The 20,305-nt window shown below is 40.7% G+C and overlaps 1 protein-coding gene across 4 annotated transcripts in view; it reads right to left on the minus strand.

Annotated features, from left to right (window-relative positions):
- DYM (dymeclin) overlaps positions 1-20,305 on the minus strand; it is a 370,859-nt gene that overhangs the window by 21,893 nt on the left and 328,661 nt on the right. Inside the window, exon 17 of one of the 4 annotated variants that reach the window (XM_089895163.1) lies at positions 7,420-9,045. The exons of the other annotated variants lie outside the window; for them this stretch is intronic. Within the exon in view, the coding sequence (XP_089751289.1) occupies positions 9,037-9,045 (9 nt within the window). The 3' untranslated portion in view covers positions 7,420-9,036. Of the gene's footprint in view, positions 1-7,419; positions 9,046-20,305 lie in introns of those variants that run through there. 4 annotated transcript variants of the gene reach the window in all.

Consider the following 20,305-nt stretch of genomic DNA (forward strand, 5'->3'; position numbering starts at 1 on the left):
TGCGGCAATGAGGGATCTTCCCAGACTGGGGCACGAACCCGTGTCCCCTGCATCGGCAGACAGACTCTCAACCACTGTGCCACCAGCGAAGCCCCTCCCCCGGCATTTTATTAGAGACGCCCACATACACAGCAGTGGAGAGAACAGTGTGCCCTGGGCATCACGGTCAACTTACGGTCATTCTTGCTTCAGCTACCTCAGACTTCCCTTCTCTGGGTTATTTTGATGCCAGTCTTATAATTTTATCTCTAAATGTTTTTTCTTTTTTTAAAAAATTAATTAATTATTTATTTTTGGCCGCGTTGGGTCTTCGTTGCTGCGCAAGGGCTTTCTCTAGTTGCGGCGAGCGGAGGCTACTCTTCGTTGCGGTGCGCTGGCTTCTCATTGCGGTGGCTTCTCTTGTGGCGGAGCACGGGCTCTAGGCGCGTGGGCTTCAGTGGCTGTGGCACGCAGGCTCAGTAGTTGTGGTTCGCGGGCTCTAGAGCACAGGCTCAGTAGTTGTGGCGCACGGGCTTAGTTGCTCCACAGCATGTGGGATCTTCCCAGACCAGGGCTTGAACCCGTGTCCCCTGCATTGGCAGGTGGATTCTTAACCACTGCACCACCAGGGAAGTCCCTTTATCCTTAAATATTAACCTGTATATTATCAAACTGGTAAGAACTTTTTGCTCTACTTTTAAGACAACTCAAAATTAAGTTACACGGTGTTCCTTAGTATCATAAAAGTATTTGATCAAAAATATGTCATATAGTCCCTGGGCTCAAGTAATCTTAACAATTACTTGGACAGTTAAGATGAATGCAAATGAAAAAAAGAAGCACTAAAAAGCAATTCTCCGATATAACATATTGCTAGACTAAGCAAGGTACTAATTGTCAGTCCTGACTTAGGTGGATTTTAGGATGTGCACAAACAATCCAAGTGACCTCCTAGGTTTATCTGCTTCCTCTCCTTTACACAAACCATCAGCCTCTGCCAAAATGAACTCCCTGAGGTCCTCTGCAAACTCCAGGCAATACCCCTCTCCATGCTGCTCCATTTCTGAGACTGTTCTTTATAGCTAAGATATCCTTCCCACCACATTATCATTTCCTACAGACCTGGCTCAAATGTTTCCCCTCCTCCTCAAAGTTCTTCATGGTCCCCTCCAGTGCTCGGTGTCTGCCTGCCCACCCACAGGCATCTGTCTGTATATTTCCCACAAGGTGCCTGGACTGGATACGGGTTTGTATATGGTTTTCACTCGCTACCGGATATAAATGTTTTGAAGGCAGGCTTTGCTGAGTGAGGAACATATCCACCCATCAGGAGCTATGGAGGCTTAGGAGAGACACAGACCCTGCACATGAGGCTGATGCAACGGTGTGTCTGAGTAGTCCTGAAGGAGAGGGGAGAGGTGGGAAAGTATTCCAGGCAGAAGAACTATTCAGAAGCCTGGCCAAACAAGAAAATGGCTCGAACCCTCCACATACTGACCCCTCGGAGGAGCTCCTGGGTGCACGTGAGGGCTGCATCAGCAGTGATGAATTCTGATCATGGGGGACTTCCCTGGCGGTCCAGTGGTTAGGGTTCCGCACTTCCACTGCAGGGGGCTCGGGTTCGATCCCTGATCAGGGAACTAAGATCCCGCGTGCCACGCAGCCAAAAAAAAAAAAAAAAAAAAAATCTGATCGTGGTTCTCTGTGGCTTAAAGAAGATCCTTGATGGCTTCTCAATGAAAACTACTGCCATAGAAGACACCAAAAAGAAAAGACAGAGACTCTGCACCAAGGTGTTTATAACCTACACCTGGAGATAAAACATCTATAGAAATAACTATAAGACAAGGCAGAAGTGGTAAGTATCATGTGAAGTATACAGATAAGCAAATTATGGGAGTCCAGGGAAGGGAGAAGTTACTTTAAATGGGGGCATCAAGAAAGACTTCAAGGAGGAGGTGGCAATTGAGTGGTCTGTACACAATGGGTAGAAGCCGCGCATGTGAAGGTAGGAAGAAGGGCACTCAGGGCAGAGGGGATAAAAGAAGAAAAGGCATGGAGGCAGAAAAGCACAAGGGTGCCCAACGGCCAGCCAGTGTTCAGGCTGTTTGGAAAATGGGGAATAGGAGTGGGAGTGATGTGAAAGAAAGCTGAAAGGCAGGTTTATGGATCCTTACTGAGCCTGATTCTAGGCTTTAGTCTGTGCAAAAGGAGCCACTACGTGTATGTGAGCAGAGCAGTGGCCAGGACCTTAATGCCGCTGTGGAGGATTACTTGGGAAGCAACGTGACCCATTTGATTGAGGGGGGTGGTGAAGCAAGCCCCAGGAGAGAAGAAGCTGGGCGACTAGAGCAGGGGTCGAGGCTACGGGATGAGGGCGTGAGCCTGAGATGATGGTGGGAAACAGCGGAAGGGATGAATAGAGGATGGGTGGGGGGACGCCACCCACCTGGGTGAGGGAGGGAGGGAGGCTTCGCCACTCTTCATGGCTGCCCCTCCCCAGAAAGGGAGATGAGCGCTCAGAAGCGACAGATCCAGAAATAAATCCAAGCGTCTCCTCTGTTGATGATCCTATGTTGAGTCCAATGACCTTTGTTACTTTTGTTTTTCACTAGAAACAAAGGAGCAGACAAATAAAATCCGGTTCCATCCTCCGTCTGGCTCCATTCTAATGAGTCTTTATCTTTGTGATATGGTTTCTTCGAGCCCGAGCCCAGTGTGCCTCTGGGAAACAGCCCCTGCACAGCTGACTTCACAAAGCCTTTATATTTAGGTCAGCGGTAGCTGCTGCCGCCAGCCCCCAGTCCCGAAAGCTTCACAGGTTAAGTGTGCTGTCTGGAAGGGTTTATCACCACTCTGATTCTCTGGCCTCTATCTTTGAAAGTTAGAAAAGGGAAACAGAGCCTAGAAGGAAGTCGCAGTACCTATTTCTGAAGGGAGATGTTTTCCTTAGTTTTGTCCATTTCAACCTTTGGTCATCAGTCTGTGAATACTGAGAGCAGTAACGACGGTTTAGGAACAAGGAGAGCCTGGCTGTGAACGACTAACTTTCTGATTCCAGTTCAGGAAACTGCACCATATCCAGCTCAGGTTTCAGGACCTGCTGACAAACGTCCTGGTCAGTCCCCAGGCCTTGACTCTAACATCTCCAAGGCCTGCAGATGCACAGTGACTGATGGACAGTCCTCCTGCCGGAAGCCCGGGCCAGGAAACTACCTCCCACATCTGGGGAAAAACAGCAAGCCCTGAAGGTTCCAGGGACGAGAGTTAAACTGGATTGGACCCAAGGTGCTTCATGGGACCCTGTTTCCCATGCTCGGAACACACGTGGATGGTTACGTTGCTTGACATGTGTTCTCCCCCAACTCTGTCCTTGAATTATTTGAAAAGAAAACAGGAGTCCTTAGGACACACTAGGGTCAAGGGTTCCAGCTTAGAAAAACCAATTCCAATGACAGGTTCATCCTCTATACAAAGTTTAGGAAAATGTGCACGCAAATTTCATTCCCTGGATTCTGCCCCATTGCGTTTCCTTTTTTACTTCTGGAAATCAGGGATGGGAATGGAGTGGGTGACAGGAAGGAGGAGATTAGAATAAACTTGGAAAGCCAGTAAGGTAACCTGACTTCATCTAAGGGCAAAAGGTAACAAAACTCCCTCGTAGGAGCTTTCTGTATCTGGGATATTCTGTCATCATCAGTTTTTACTCATCTCTCATTTCCCCTTTCCCCATGTGACAGATTCTAGACTGAACTAGACCCCTACTAATTGGAACTTTCATGACAGCACACTTATTTTTAGGACAAAGAAACAAGAGAATGAGCACATAGTAAGTTAAGACAAAACACAACATGCTTCCAAGGAACACTCCCACTAAGACTATGATATACTCTGCACGATTTCTCACACCTTACACAGGACTATACACGGAGAACTCATATTACAAGGGTGATGTAAACACAATAAGATTCTGAATTATCCACAAGAGATAAAAAGCAACACGTTCCTCGTCTAAGCCTAAAGAACTTCCCTCTGAACTATAAAAAGCTTTAGGATGTAAGTTGTATTGAGGGTGTAGTTTGTAAGTAAATGAAAACTAAAGAAACAGTATGTAAATGAAAGACACTATATCACAGAGCCAAGAAGCTGAGTGTTGTGGTTTAGGACAGTTCCTGACCCAGAGGAGCCTCCGCTCTAGGGGACAGCCATGACACAGTGATAATTCAAGTGGGAAGGGCTCTAATGGCTGGGCTGACAAAGTGGTGGGGAGAGGCTTTGCTGAGGAGGTGATAATTTCTATATCCTGAGAGAAAGGAGTGAGTTTTGACAGGGAGGAAGCACTTTAGACATTGAGAAAAAATATAAATAGGATCATACATGCAAAAATAGCAGAAACTTTATCTTTAGAGGGGATATAGTAAAACTAGTCACTCCCCAAAGGACTAGTTTTTTTTTTTTTTTTTTTTTGCGGTATGCGGGCCTCTCACTGTTGTGGCTTCTCCTGTTGCGGAGCACAGGCTCCGGACACGCAGGCTCAGTGGCCATGGCGCATGGACTTAGTTGCTCCACAGCATGTGGTATCCTCCCGGACCGGGGCACGAACCCGTGTCCCCTGCGTCGGTAGGTGGACTCTCAACCACTGCGTGACTAGGGAAGCCCTTAGGACTAGGTTTTTAAAAAATTTTGTTTCATATGTCTTATAAACTAACAGTTTAGAATTTATAAACCTTTTATAGACTCTTATCATAAAACGGTATACTTTATTAAAAAAATTATCAGAATTGCAGTGCCTAGAAAAGCAGTTTGGAGATATAAATTCTCTGATTTCAAAATGGGATGTTTAATAAACCTGGTCAATAAAAATTAACTTCTGAGATTTCAATTATTTTAAATTACTCTTTTTATCTATTCTCCCAAAAGCCATTTATCATTTACAAAGAAAATGTCTTTAAAAATAAACATGCAAAAATTTATATCAAATACATAATTCTGAAAATAGATTAATTTTTGTGAAGTCCTCCATAAAAAGCTCTATGACTTCACATTCCCTAAAGAAATTGTTAACAGTAAGAAATTTTACATTCACTTTTTGAGGGCCACTCTGAATTTTTAGCTATGATCTGTTTCATGAAATACTACTCGAAAGTTAAAAATAATAAAAAAAACTATAGTAGGCTGATTGATGCAAGGGAATTTTTAGGCTTTGCACTCATATGTAGAGAGGCTAACATGTATTTGAGATCTCCAGCAAGAGTGTATTAAGTTCTACTAATAAATCTTCTGGGACACCGTGTTCTAAATATACATTTTTCCTTTTTAGACTTCTAAATCTGCAATTGAAATAAATTTAGTTTTAATTTTTCCCATGTTCAAAACTGTGGTTTCTCTCTTAAAAAAAAAAGCAACAACTTTTATTATGGAAAATTTCACACACACACACACACGTAGAATAGTATAGTGAACCCAATGTATCTACTGGCTAGCTTCAAAATTATCAACAGCTTGCCCAAATTCTTATCCACCATATTTAAAAATATAACCACAGTAATGTGTCAGAATTGAAATAGTTAAAATAATTACTATTATATAATACCTATCAGTGTGTATAGGTCCCCAAATGTCAAAAAGGCCTTTTTGCAGTTGGCTTATTTGAATCAGGACCCAAACAATGTCTACACATTAAATTTTTTTCATTTTCATTCTTTCAAGTATTTATTAACCGCCTGATAAGCATTAGGCGATGTGCTACGCGCTAATCCCAATTTTATTTAACAGTTTTATTTTCTCTTTACTTTCAAATGCTGTTTTGTAATTCAACCCTTGGTTGCTTTTTATCTATCTGGTATTAATCTGTAGTCATAACCAAGTATTGACTCTTAACAACACAGATGCCCAATTTCTATGGGTTGCTAACCTATAAAAATTATTTTCTCAACTTTTAACTTACTTGTAGGATTGAAATTAGCTGCACTCTTATTTCTGAAAGTACCTAACTGTTTAAAGTATACTTAAAGTTACTTGTTTAATTCACTGCTAGATCAGAGAGACTAACTTAAAAATACAAATTGTCTGAAAGTGCTCACAGGCTAATCACAAGCCTTGGCTTGGGGTTCTATGTACAGCACATCACTAAAATACCCACAGAAGACTTGGGCCTTTGTTTTAGAGAAAGAAGGGATATAATCTATTTTCCCATTCCCGTTTGCTTTAAAACCATCAACTCCCAAGTCCATACATTCATCATAACACCCTCCTCTAACTCATACTGGCAAGGCCATCTTCCTCTTTTTCTTTCTTTTTTTTTTTTTTTTTTTGTGGTAAACAACATAAAATTTACCACATTGATCAATTTTAAGTGTACAATTCAATACAGTTAACTATATTCACATTGTTGTGAAAAAGATCTCAAGAATTTTTTCATCTTGCAAAACTGAAACTCCACACTAGTGAACAACTCCCCTTTTCCTCTCCCTCCAGTGCTTGGCAATTGCTGTTCTCTGTTTCTATGAATCTCTCTTTAACTACCGCATGGAAATGGAATCGTTTGTCTTTTTGTGACTGGCTTATTTCACTTAGCATAATGACCTCAAGGTTCATCCATGTTGTGGCGTGTGAGATGATTTCTCTCCTTTTAAAGGCTGAATAATATTCCATTGTAAGTACAGGCCACATTTTGTTTACCCATTTGTCCACTTTTTGGCTATCATGAATAGTGCTGTTAGGAACAAGGGTGTGCAAATATCTCTTTGAGATCCTACTTTCAATTCTTTGGGCTATATACCCAGGAGTGGATTTGCTGGAGCATCGATACTTCTATTTTTAATTTTTTGAGGAAACTCCAAACTGTTTTCCATAGTGCTTGCACCATTTTACAATCCTACCAACAGTGCACAAAGGTTCCAATTTCTCCACATCCTCACAAACATCTGTTTTTTTTTTTTAATAGTAGCAATCATAATGGTGTTTTTTTAAATTAAAAATTTAACAAAATTTCTACTACATGTTTCATAGTAAAATATTCACTGAAGAAAAATTTTAAAACAGGGATTTAAAAAATTATCATTAGCTCCACAATCCAAATACAATAACTGTTAAACATTCTGATATATATTCCTCTAGCCCCCCTCTTTTTTTTGTGGGGCGGGGGGGCAGAGATCATATTTTAGAAGAGGTAGACAATTTGACTTCTATATGCAAATGGAAATGGAGAAGAATCTTACATATTGATAAAAATATTTTTACCTTCATTGAAATCCCCTTGTTTAACATTTCTATGACTTACCATACTTTACTCATTTTTAAAATAAAGGAGTCTTCGGGGACTCTCTCACTTTTTATGCCTTTTCTATTATGAAATATAACACACATACAGAAAAGTCCACAGACACAAATACATGACAACTAAGTTAGTACAAGGCAAACACTCCTGTTTCCACCGGATCGCTTGTTACCACTCTCCTGACTGATGGCAATCACTTCCTTGCTCTTATACTTTTACCACCTACACCAGCATTCCTTATCACTATCGTTGAGGTCTGCCTTCACTTTAACTTCATATTAATGAAATTACACAGTATATACCCTTTTGTGTCTGGCGTCTTTCATTTAGTGTTATACTTGTGAGGTTCATACACAGTGGACTTGCTGTGGTTCACTCATTTGCACTGCTATCCAGTACTCTATTGTTTAAATACACCACAATTTTTAAATTAATTCTACTGCTGATGGACACTGGGTTGTGTCCAGGGTTTGACTATTATGAACAATGATGCTATGGCCATTCTCATACGTGTCTCCTGGCATGCAAGGGCACACATTCACATTAGGTGTACACCTAGGAGTGAAACAGAGTATACATTTGTTCAACAGTGTACATTTGCACACAGGCCAAACTTCTATTGAAGGTCTTCAATAACCACATCACCCTCGTCTACTGTTTTTCTTATTCCTGATCCTGCCCCTTTATCAAATCCTCAATGGAAACTGTCAAAGCTTGTCAGTGGCCATCACACTTGCATCTTGGCCAACATGGCCTCCTGGAACAGACTCATACCTTCCCATCACACAGCGGTGAAGACACACGCGGTGAGCGCATACTGTATGCAGGGCCGCAGGCTGAGTGCTGGGGAAATAAAAGGCAGATGACAGGTCCTGGACATTAGATGTTACAATCGAGTTGGGAAAAAAGGCAGAGAGATAAGAAGGGAAGTCTTAACAGAGGTGGCATGCACTAAACAGCTAATAATTGGTGTAGATGATGAGAACTACAGAAGTAGAGGAAGGAGTAGAGTGACGTGTGAAAATCTTGGGGAGGAGACCTGATCTTGGCTGGGCCTTGAGGGAAACGCAGGACTGAAACGAGCAAAGGCCATGGTTGGGAATGTTATGTTTAGAGAACAGGGAAGGATGAGTGCTTTCCTGAAACAGTGATCCATGCCACATTCAGGTGCACAGGGGTAGAATCTGTCTCTTAAATGGCCCGTTAAAGAGTAAACTTGCAGCTAAATAAGATATATAACATAATAAGAAAATTAAAGTCTGCCAGTTAAAAACATTACATTTAGTCACAAATGTGCATTCAAAAACAATTGCAAAATGCAGTACTAAAAAATACTTATGGTACTAGAACATGGAGCCCCTGATGCCTAGCCTGAGAATGTGATCCCTTAAGGCCGAGACAGATCTGCGATGTCACTGTCACAGGCCATGCAGTACTCTGAAAGTGGTCCTGTAGTAAAGACATTCTGTTGGTCATAAGGAAGACAGGTCAGGGAAAGAGTATTTGAATTAACACAAACACACCATCAACAGCAAGCACAAACTCATGGTGTCATCTTTCTATATAAAGAACGGCAAGGAGCCAATTACTAGTGCTGTAATAGCTGGATCTTCAAAAATTTTGAGGCTGCTTTGATGGACGATTTAGCTGATGTTAGGAGTTCCAGCGCCCCTTGAATGCAGAGAAGTGTCACGTAGTACAAATGGATCAGGAAACCTGGCTCTGGGCCTGCGTCTGCCCCTGCAGCCTTGTGACCTTGGGCCATGAGTCAATTCTCCTCATTTTCTCTATTCATAAAAAATAAGGGGGTTGAAACAGGGTTTCTAAATTATCTCTTATCTCTCCATTCTAACAACTAAACGCTGAGAGAAGGCATATTTTTTTTGTCCACTTCCTTAAGAATGAGAAAAACTCACCCCTGGCTCCTGCGTATCTTTCCCACAAACCCTAAGGCTTACAATAGAGAAAGGGCACAGCCTGAGGCTGTTCCTGAGGAATGAAGTAACTCCAGAGAGTATTGTTCTTTAAATCATTTGAACACAGTTTTTGTTACCCTGGGCTGCTGGAAGTGAGAAGTGTAAGACAAATCAAAACCACCAGAGAAATGAACTCTGGCACCTGGCTGCTTTTGTTACAACTTAAACATCACGTGCAGCTCTCATAGGCCGAGGATAAGAGTGGAAATTTAAAACAAGGAAGTGGCTTCTCCTATTTCTTCTCTGGGAGTGATTCCATTCCAAACCATCTTTTTTATTCAACTGGAAAGTGGTACACTGTGAGATAGAGTCAGGGCCAACTCTAACAGTAAATGTGAATACAGCTGCATGGATTGATAGGTCTTTTCATAAATACTTCCACTAAAGTGTCTTTTTTTTTTTATTGGCTGCGCCGCACGGCATGCAGGATCTTTGTTCTCCGACCAGGGATTGAACCCGCACCCCCTGCTTGTAGTCTTAACCATTGGACAGCCATGGAAGTCCCTAAAGTGTCTTTCAAAAGTACTGGAATCAGGGAAAACATATATAATACCACATTTTTAGTTTTTTTATACTGAGAATACCATGTATACCGAGGAAACATGGGCAAAACAAAATAGTAGTACAATAAGTTGGCTATGGAAAGAACAGAGCTTTAGAGTTAGATAACCTGGCTCAGCTTCACTTTATAACACGGAACTTTCTAGATGGAGTGATCTGTGAGTTAAATGAGATAACTTAATCCTGACAGAGCTATTGGTGTGATCACAAAAAATGGTGTCTAACCTGTAAATTATTATAAATCAAATCACTTAACTATTTAAAAGAATTTTAAAGTTACTATTTAAGAGGATCTGGCTATGATTCCTTCCAAACTAAAATATCAGAACAACCAGCCAGTTAAATAAAATCACTCAGGAATTTATCTGTTTTGAGAGTTCAGACTAGTGACTTGAGGCTTCTTTGGGCTTAGGTCAGTGATGTGCTGTTCTGAAAGATGAGCCCTTACATTTCTCAAAGACAGAGATGATCTCAACTTGATATCCTATAACTGCCCCACCTTTTCCTCGGGGTCACAACCTCTACAGACTTGCAACTTCTCCGATGAATAGTATATAAAAGTTCATATAACATAAAGAAAAGTAAGGGCTTCCCTGGTGGCGCAGTGGTTGAGAGTCCGCCTGCCGATGCAGGGGACGCGGATTCGTGCCCCGGTCCGGGAAGATCCCACATGCTGCGGAGCGGCTGGGCCCGTGAGCCATGGCCGCTGAGCCTGCGCACCTGGAGCCCGTGCTCCGCAACAGCAGAGGCCACAACAGCAGGAGGCCCGTGTACCGCAAAAAAAAAAAAAAAAAAGAAAAATAAGAAAAAAGTAAGATTCACATGTGTTGTTCTTCTGTTCCTTCCCTTGTTATACCAGGACAAGTGGCCCTTGATTTTCACTACTGTTAACGTACTAACTTGTGGAAGTTCTTTTAAGTTGTGTCTTCTAATCTGTCATAGACTTGAGAACCAGATGGCCAAGCTTGTTAAGATCGTGGATCAGGCTGTGAGCAAAGGGCTTGTGGCCCTTTCCTAGTAATAAAGTGCACAGAATTTGACTGTTTAGAACTTACAGTTTGAGTTCTTGGTTTTGTTCTAGAAGAGCGAGGTTGATAGATAAATGGGAAAATGATATCGGCTAACAATTACTGAGAGCTTACTTTGTGTTAGGAACTTTGCATTCACTGTCTCTTTTAATTTCCCCAGCCACCTCAGGAGGTAAGCAAGGCTAAGAGACAGACCTACCCTGGAGGTGAGAAACTGATGCACGGTGAGGGTTAAGTAACTTGCCCGAGACGCAGCTGTGGAGACGTGATTCACTCTTAAGCCCTACAGCATCCTGCCTGCCTCTCCAATTATATGCTTCAGGGTGCTGGGGTGGGGTCCGAATTCTGTTTGTAGCCACTTCTCATTGCCAGTCAGGGAGATCAAGGTATCTCAAAGCCCTTCAGGGTTCGAGCTGTCTCTTTCCTTTGCCGTTTGCATCGCCTAATTTACTTAAGATTCCTCATTTGAGAAAGAAGAGTTGAGCAGCTTTTTTTTCTTTTAATCATTTTTACTGGAGTATAATCGCTTTACAATGTTGTGTTAGTTTCTGCTGTACAACAACGTGAATCAGCTCTACGTATACATATATCCCCATATACCCTCCCTCTTGCATCTCCCTCCCACCCTCCCTATCCCACCCCTCTAGGTGGTCACAAAGCACCGAGCTGATCTCCCTGTGCTATGTGGCTGCTTCCCACTAGCTACCTATTTTACGTTTGGTAGTGCATATATTTCCATGCCACTCTCTCACTTCGTCCCAGCTTCCCCTTCTCCCTCCCCGTGTCCTCAAGTCCATTCTCTACATCTGTGACTTTATTCCTGTCCTGACCCTAGGTTCATCAGAACCATTCTTTTTTTTTGATTCCATATATATGTGTTAGCAGTGTTTTTCTCTTTCTGACTTACTTCACTCTGTATGACAGACTCTAGGTCCATCCACCTCACTCCGAGCAGCTGTTTCTTGGACTGCTACTTTACAAACTGTGCCCTCCTATACGGGAAGGCTCTTTCAGGGACAACCTCTCGAGGTCTGCTGTGCAGGCTGGAGTTGCTCAATCAATGCTAGTTGAACAAATAAATGACAGGCTAGAAAATGCCAATTGCAAATAGTGGCTTTGTAAGAAGAGGAAAGTTAGCCACTGGATGCTGGAGATATTTATTCAAGGACTCAGAGGTGTAAGGATTTGCAGGAACAACACAAATAAATATAATGATCAAGAGCCCACATGGTTCCTTGTACCCCACTGTACCCTGACCTGAAAAAACCTCAATATTGCCTCAGTGTTCTCCTTCAACAGGGATTGTTAACCATGAGAAGCTCTATGACAGAATATGGAGAACGTGTACAAAGGACTAAAATACTCCCTGATTTTTCATTTTCAGATCCTGTAGGTTAGAGCAGAGATACAGATGGTCAGAGAGGCAGGAAACTCTTTTACAAAGCCTACCTGCTATTATTTCTCATCTCTGTACCAACAGGAAGAAGGCTGAACGCACAAATTTGATGAGACTGACATTTATTTAATGGCAGAGGTTGTTAGAAACAAGAAAAAAAAAACTAGACCCACTATTTGAATACTTTCCTTGTGAAATTCCTCTAATGCACATTTTTAAAGAAAGACTGTGTTTTCAATGCCCCAGATACGGTCTTTTGCTACAAACATATTGAAACTGAATGGAGAAAAATAAGATCCCTCTTGACTACAAGTAACCACCCACTTCAGTCTGTGTAACACTCTGTGATGCAATGGAGACCATGGACACAATGCTCTACGTGCAATTCAAGTTCACAAAAGCTTAACTCCGAGTGATGAATAGAAAGAATGAGTCATTCATTTACCCTTTATGGAACCAGTGTGTCTCTCTGGGGTTCAGATTATGAGCAAAGTCATCAGTCTGCACAGGCTAAGGGTTGGCTTTGTGACTTTAAGTATATTTTTAGCAAACAGGAGCCACACCAGTCAAGGGAACTAGTGCCCACTGCTAGCAATTCTTTACTAACTTGGGGGCTTAAAATAATCAGGGCTAAAAGTTGAAAGAAAAGTATCTCCAAAGAGGGGGAAAATCAGAGCTTAAGGAATTCAATCCTAAATATTATCAAGTACATACGTTAAATACCAGATATTTAATGTCAGAGAAAGGACAATAATGGTAAGACTACAAAGGTTCTCATTTATAGCGTCTTGTCATAGGGGCTACTGAAAATTAAATAAGGCTGTTTCTAGCTGCTACTGCTATCAATTAGCCAGCAGCCAATTCCACAGCCGTAATAACCGCCACATGCCCGCTGTGTATTACCTCTGGGCCTGCTAATTCCAAACACAGGAGGTCGAGGCTGCACTGAACAGATGAGCCTACAGCCGAATGCCCTGCTAGTCAGATTTTGTTTTACAAAATGAAATGATTCAGTACGTCAGAATATTTTAGATAATTTAGCCTAGTTCCGCTCCTTAAACATGTGAACTAGATTACGTACTTTGTAATAATTTAACCTTCACTTACCCAAATGTTCTCTATGGCATACAACTACATGCTTCTCTTTATTTTTGTTTCTTCCAGTTCACAAAATTTAAACAATGATCTCTGGTCTAAGTCACAAGGTTATGCTGCCAATAAGGTGGCTCGTGTCATGTTTAAAAGCTTTCATTTTTTCAAAATGAAAATAAAAAATCAGTTCTCTGAAACTGACACTTCAGTTGCAAAGATGAAGGTATCAACATTGAAAAAGAAAATCTTATCCCAAAGGGTCATCTTTTATACCTATGGAAGCAGCCCCCAGACCCACTCCACGGCCTGCTCCCTGCTCCAGCCCTTTCCCTGGGGCGGGGGCACTCCTCAAACCCTAGTATTGACAGGGGTTCCCATGGATCAAGACATGAAACGCTGGACAACAATAAAGAGTTAAGGCTCCTCCTGAACTGTGGAAGAAACCAGATTTCGTCAGTGAGGTTTGGCAATGTGAGAAACCCTGTAACCAATTTCATTTCCTGATAAATGAATGGTCCACAGGGGAAAGTCGGCCAGTGAGTTTCGGAACTGCTGGGAGTTCAGACTTTACTGTGAGACTCCTTGAAGGAGCCAGCCTGTCTATTGCTTATCGCTGCTGAGCCAGCCAGCCCCGTGCAAACAGGGCGGCTGCCAGACTCCATTCACAGCTCACTGAAGTGCCAGTAAGAGGTCTTCACAAACGTGTGGTATCCCTTTAAGAAGTGATGCTGCCATCAGAGATGCTTTCCATTATACTGGGCTTTTTAACCTGCACGACTGCAAACACAGGCCTATTAAAATTGTTTTAGAACAGCAGGTTCAATAGTCTTCATCATTTAAACTTATTCTCCCTTGTCCAACCAAAACCAAAACAGCCTCAGCATTCAGTTTAGATTTAGAACTGGGGCAATGCAACGTCTAAAACCAACAAATCCTCAAATAAATAAGAGTAAAATGCAGAAAGTCCATCTGAGGGGAGTTACATAGAAAGTACCTCAAAGCACTGAAACAAGTTTACCGGAAATGTAAATAGCATAATTAATCTCAAGATCATTTACATTTTAAGCTTGAAATGAAATAAATATATGTTTAAGTAAACGAAAAGGCAATTCTCATAAATATAACCATAGATGCTGTATTTATGCTTAAAATGTAAAAAAAATCTTAAAAAACATTTTTCACATTAATTCAGAATTGGTCAAAGCATATACTTAAAAATTTGTTGACTTCAAGTAAATTTTTATCAAAGGTTAACTTGACAGATTTACAATCTCTAATTTGGGCTTGCTTAGAAAACACACACAATTACCCTACATAAAATAGTCAAATGAACATTTGAAGGCGAAAGAAGGAAAAAAGTTCTAACTACTGGTTTCAGGCTCTTAATTATAAAACATAAAGAAAACAAAATCTGAAACTAGTGAGCTTTCAAGAGGCTTGCAGGCTTGGACTGGCAGTAAGGAACCTGGACCTGATTAGGCTCACCCTTACAAATGCGCGTCACAGCAGCAATGCTCAAGGTTTATAGAGATGGAGAATGTTAATTTCATCCACCAAGAATAACTCATAAAACAAGGACAGAGGGAAAGCCAGTGAGCCCTTTAGCTTCCTTAAGCATTCAATCCAATTTTTTCTTTCCCTCATGGTTTTAGGACCATAAGATGTATTCTTCCTTGGACTTCAATGTTAGATTCCTGGTGACATTGAGTTGGGCTGTCTCCAGGGTCAGAGTAGGGAGAGAAGTCTGTGCATTCACTTACAGGGAGTCAGTAAAGTTTGCTTTGTTTAGGTCAAATCATTCGATAACAGAAAGACTGAAGGGAAAGGGAGCCTCCTAGGTTATTTTAAAACCCTCTGAGTTGTGACTCTGATCAGTCACGTGACAGTTTATAAATCAAGGGCAAAAAACAAATTTCTAAATATTATGTTTATGAACCGCTTCAAATTTTAATTATCTCATATATAGTAACTGTGCATGGTACTTTCAAATTCAGAAAACAAGCACAACTGAAAGGTTTAATTTAAAAATAGAGCTCATTACCTGTGGTAGGAGACAATTAGTCTGGTTTATTACATGAAAACTGAGTTATTTAAAGGGTAATCGTCAGTGCTTTGTGGACAGAGCTACAAATGACTGAGTTTAATGGCCAAAATCACATCTGAAGCCTGTAATTAATCTCAAGAACTGTTTCTTGTAAATATTCTGCAAAGCACGTGAGTTTCTTATACAGTAAGTTCCAAGAGAACTAAAACATTTTTCTGTTTTCTTCTGGACGTGGCTGCTTCCAGACGGTCTCAAGTTCAGAAGCTGGATGGGGTGGGAGTCAGGGAGAGGGGAGGGGAAGGTTTAGAGAGCGATAACGTTGAAACTGCTGTGGAAAAGGCCTGACTGATGCACGGAGTCCTGATAAGAGAGGCTGTCGATGAGCCTGGGGGAGGCAGGCAGGACAGGGTTTCCTTCAGATGAGCATCAGCTCAGAGTCCAGGAGGTCAGGGACCCAGCTTCAACGCTGCCTCCTTGCCGGAGAAGGATGGACAGCATGACCTTTACTGCTGGACAATGGATGAGGACCCGTGATCCTAGGGTATGAACGAATCTGAGGTCCTTATTCTGAGGAGGAGCCAGGGAAGTTCCCTCTTTCAGTGTGCTCTTCCTTCCTTCCAGTTTTTTTTCCGTCAACATGAGTCACGATACCTTCCCGTCTGAGAGCAGAGTGTGCAGCTTCTAGGAGGGGGGTTTACTGGCTCGGCTCGGCCTGAATGGGGGATACTTCCCGATGCCCACTACTCCTCACACCTCTCCTCAGACTTCCCTCCACGGATCAGAGTCACTCAGAAATGTTTTAAAGTGAGAAAAACAGGACCAATACACAGCTGAGTAAATGCAGGTACTGAGAGATTTAGTGAAGAATGAACAGGGAGGCAATGACAGGATCAAGAGGAAAACACACATTTCTGGATCCTTACTTGGGAAACTGGCAACGGGCATGATAAGCTAAACTACAGACGTGAAATTTTATCCACATTTTGACGACGGGGGTAGTGGGTAATGCTAGAAAATATCAGAATTTTTCCAACACTGGGAATTCAAAACATTTACTGCTGTGAGTCTTGGAAACAAGGAATGGTAGTTTAAGTTTTGAGGTAGGGAAGCAGAGGGATCAAAAGAATGTTTACTCTGTTTTCTAGAAAAAAAAAGTTTTATGAAGTGCTCTTTCCAGTGGAAGACATAATTATTATTTTCTGCTGGGAAACATTCTGGCTAGTTTACAGTAAGGATCTGATATAACATGGGAAGAGTTTAAACCCTATACACTTAAAAGCTTGCTAACACATATTTTCCTGTAGAGGCTGTGGTAATGTTTATCCTCCATTTAGATAGAGCAATGTCAGAAATGTGTTAGCAGGAGCACCCTGTTACTGTAGCAGCAGAACATGAAAGGGAATTTTAAGAAAGCAAAGCAAAGCAAGCAAGCAAGCAACCCAACCCAACCCACCCTTAATCTTACCACTCAAAGGAAGTAAATATTTTCATTTTGGGGAATAATCTTTCTGTCTGTATTTGTGTGTCTACATTTGGACGGGTGAATACACACACACAGTAAGTGTGTATGCATAAATATAAATATGAACATAGTTACAGCCATATGAAAAGTATTATGATGTTTTGAAGTCTGGGAGACACATTAAGAAAAACAGCCATGTCTTCCTACTTCTAGATGGCACTATAAATTATTTCCTACTTTTCGTTTACTCTCCATGTGACAGAGATCATGCCAGAAGTAAATGGCTGAAATATGTTTTGGTAAAACATACTATTGTAATTGTTCAAGTAATTCACAACTCCAATGTAATAACAAGTGCTGTGTTGTCTAGGTTTTAAGGCTACAGGCCACACAAAATGATTTTTCTGGAATCATTTTACTTTTTGTATGAAGAGTTACATAAAGATGTAGTAACAATACAAAGTGCAGAATGTTCATATCCTGAAGACACCTGGGAATAAGTGAGTTGTCTGTTCTGCTTTTAAAAAACCTTTGGAAGTACTGCATGAATATGGCACTGGTTACTCCCAGAATCCTCCCCGAGAGAGCCACAGACAGGCTAAGGATGTCACAGTGCACACCACTGCTGCCGGTACTGAGAACTTTTTGACAGATAATATGCTTAGATGGAAAATCTTTTTTTTTGTTCCACCGAAGGAAGCTTGGTTTTTGAGGATGGCATTATGTAGCTTTTGTTGTTGCAAGGACTGGGTCTGGACTGTGTGAGAAGGGACATGGAGAAAAAATGCTCTTGAGAACTCTGAACTTCAAATCTGAGCTCTTTAAATGATCTAACCATAAATTAGCTCTTTGCTCAAGTGGTGAAAACATATGGTACCCTGCACAACAGGGGAGCTTCACGAAAGGACTTTTTTTCTTTTTCCTTTTGACAATGTTCTTCTAGTTTCCAATTATATTTTTGAATTGAACTCTGATATTCGTTAGGTGAAAATGACCAAACCGATTGTTTCCTTCTTTTTTGCTTGAGATTAACACCATACAATTAAAAGTCACTAATTTTAATGTTTAATTTGATGAATTTTGCTGTTTGTATATAACCATATAACTTCACTACCATCAAGATATAGATGAGAAGCCCCTCCTGCCCCTTTGCACTTGATTCCCTGCCCTATCCCCCTTGGCCCAAGGCAGGCACTGATCTGTTTTTGGTGACAATTTTGCCTTTTCTAGCATTTTATTGATTTCTAATTATCTAATTTAGCTTTAATGATTTTAATGTTTTAAAAATTATTGAGATTTGTTCTATGGCTCAGAATATGTGCCATGTGCATTCCAAAAGATGAATTCTGCCATTGTTGGGTGAGATGTTCTATGAATATCAATCAAGTCAAAGTGATTTCCTATGTTTTTGCTGATTCTTTTTTGTCTAGTTGTTCTACCAGCTGCTGAGAGGAGGCTGTTAAAATCTTCAAAATAATAGAATTGTCTATTTATCCCTTTAATTCTGCCAATTTTTTGCTTCATGATTTTGAAGCTCTGTCATTGGTGCATATACATTTACAATTATCATGTCTTCTTTTGTTGAACTAACTTTTTGATCATTTTGAACTATCTCCTTCATCTTAGGTTTTGTTTTGAAATGTGTAATAGCTGATGTTAACAGAGCCATTTTAACCTTCTTATGCTTACTGTTTGCATGGCACTTCCTTTTCCTTCCATCGTTTGCTTTCAAACCATCTATGCTTTTATATTTAAAGCACATCATTTGCAAACAGTATATAGTTGGGTCTTATTTTATCCATTCTGACAATCCCTGCCTTTTAATGAGTATTTAGTGCATTAACTTTTTTTTTGCGGTACGCGGGCCTCTCACTGTTGTGGCCTCTCCCGTTGCGGAGCACAGGCTCTGGACGCGCAGGCCCAGCGGCCATGGCTCACAGGCCCAGCCGCTCCACGGCATGTGGGATCTTCCCGGACCGGGGCACGAACCCACGTCCCCTGCATCGGCAGGAGGACTCTCAACCACTGCGCCACCAGGGAAGCCCTGCATTAACATTTAATGTAATTATTGATATGTTTAGGTTGGTCTATCATCTTATTTTTTGTTTCTATTTGAATCCTCTGTTTTGTTCCTTTGTTCCATCTTTCCTACCTAGGGAGGGGGAGAGGTAATTATTTGAATATTTTTTAGATTTCTATTGGTTTTTTAGCTGTTGATTTTCATATTTTTAAAATAGTGGCTACCCTAGGTTTGCAATGTAAACCCTTAACTTTTCACGGTAAAATTACAGATAACAATTTAGTACTTCATGTAAAATACAGAATGTCATACAGGGCCACAACACACAGGATCATATTCATCCTCTTTTATCCTTTATGTTACAGTTGTGTGTGTGTATATATGATACATCTACATACATTATAAATCCTACAAGACAATGTGATAACTTTGGTTTTAAGAATAAGTTTATTTAAGACAACTAATAAGGACCTACTGTATAGCACAGGGAACTCTACACAATACTCTGTAATGACCTCTATGGGAAAAGAATCTAAAAAAAAATAGACATATGTATATGTATAACTGATTCGCTTTGCTGTACAGCAGAAACGAACACAGCATTGTATACTCAATTATACTCCAATAAATTTTTTTTAAAAAAGGAATTTATGTGGTTTATTTAAAAATTAAGACAAAAAAAGCTAAGCAAAAACTGGGGGGTAGAAGGAAGAGAAATAGAGACAGAATAGATATGAACGTTTTGCATTTATCTAGATATTTGCCATTTTTGGTAAATATTCATTCTTTCTGAAAATCTGAGTTTCTATCTGATATCATTTCCATTCAGCCCAAAGGACTTTCTTAGCATTTTTTATAATGCAAATGCGCTGGCAACAAGTTCTCTTAGTTTTCTTTTACTGATTATGTTTTGTTTTAATTCTTGAATGATCTTTTCACTGGATACAGAATTCTGGGTTGACTGTTGTTTTTCTTTTGCACTTTAAAGACGCTGTTCCATTCTCTTCAACACTATACAGTTTCTAATAAGAAGTGATGCTAATTGGATTGTTGTCCCTCTGTATGTACTATACCATTTTTCTCCTGGTCTTTATCGCTGGCTTTCAACAGTTTTGACAATAATGTGCCTTGATGTGGGATTATTTGTGTTTATTCTGCTTGGTATTAGCATCTCATCTCTGCAAACTACTGACTTTTTTATTGTCATTATTTCTCAGCTGAGTCTTCTCATGTCTCTGCTGAGATTTTCATGCACTGAAAACATGTTTCATGCAATGAAAACATTGAGCAGAGTTATAGTAACTGCTTTTAAATCCTTGTCTGTTAGTTCCAACATCTGGTTTGTTTTGAGGTTGAACTCAATTGATTTTCTTTTATGTAGAGAACATGTTCCATTTTCTTGGTTCTGTGGATGCTGGGAAATTTTGGATTGCATCCTGAATAATATTAAGTTGTGGAGATTCTTGTC

The sequence above is a fragment of the Delphinapterus leucas genome, chromosome 14 (genome assembly GCF_059928025.1).
Source record: "Delphinapterus leucas isolate spDelLeu-1000000601 "Yukka" chromosome 14, BTC_Dleu_Yukka2, whole genome shotgun sequence".
NCBI classification, from domain to species: domain Eukaryota; kingdom Metazoa; phylum Chordata; class Mammalia; order Artiodactyla; family Monodontidae; genus Delphinapterus; species Delphinapterus leucas.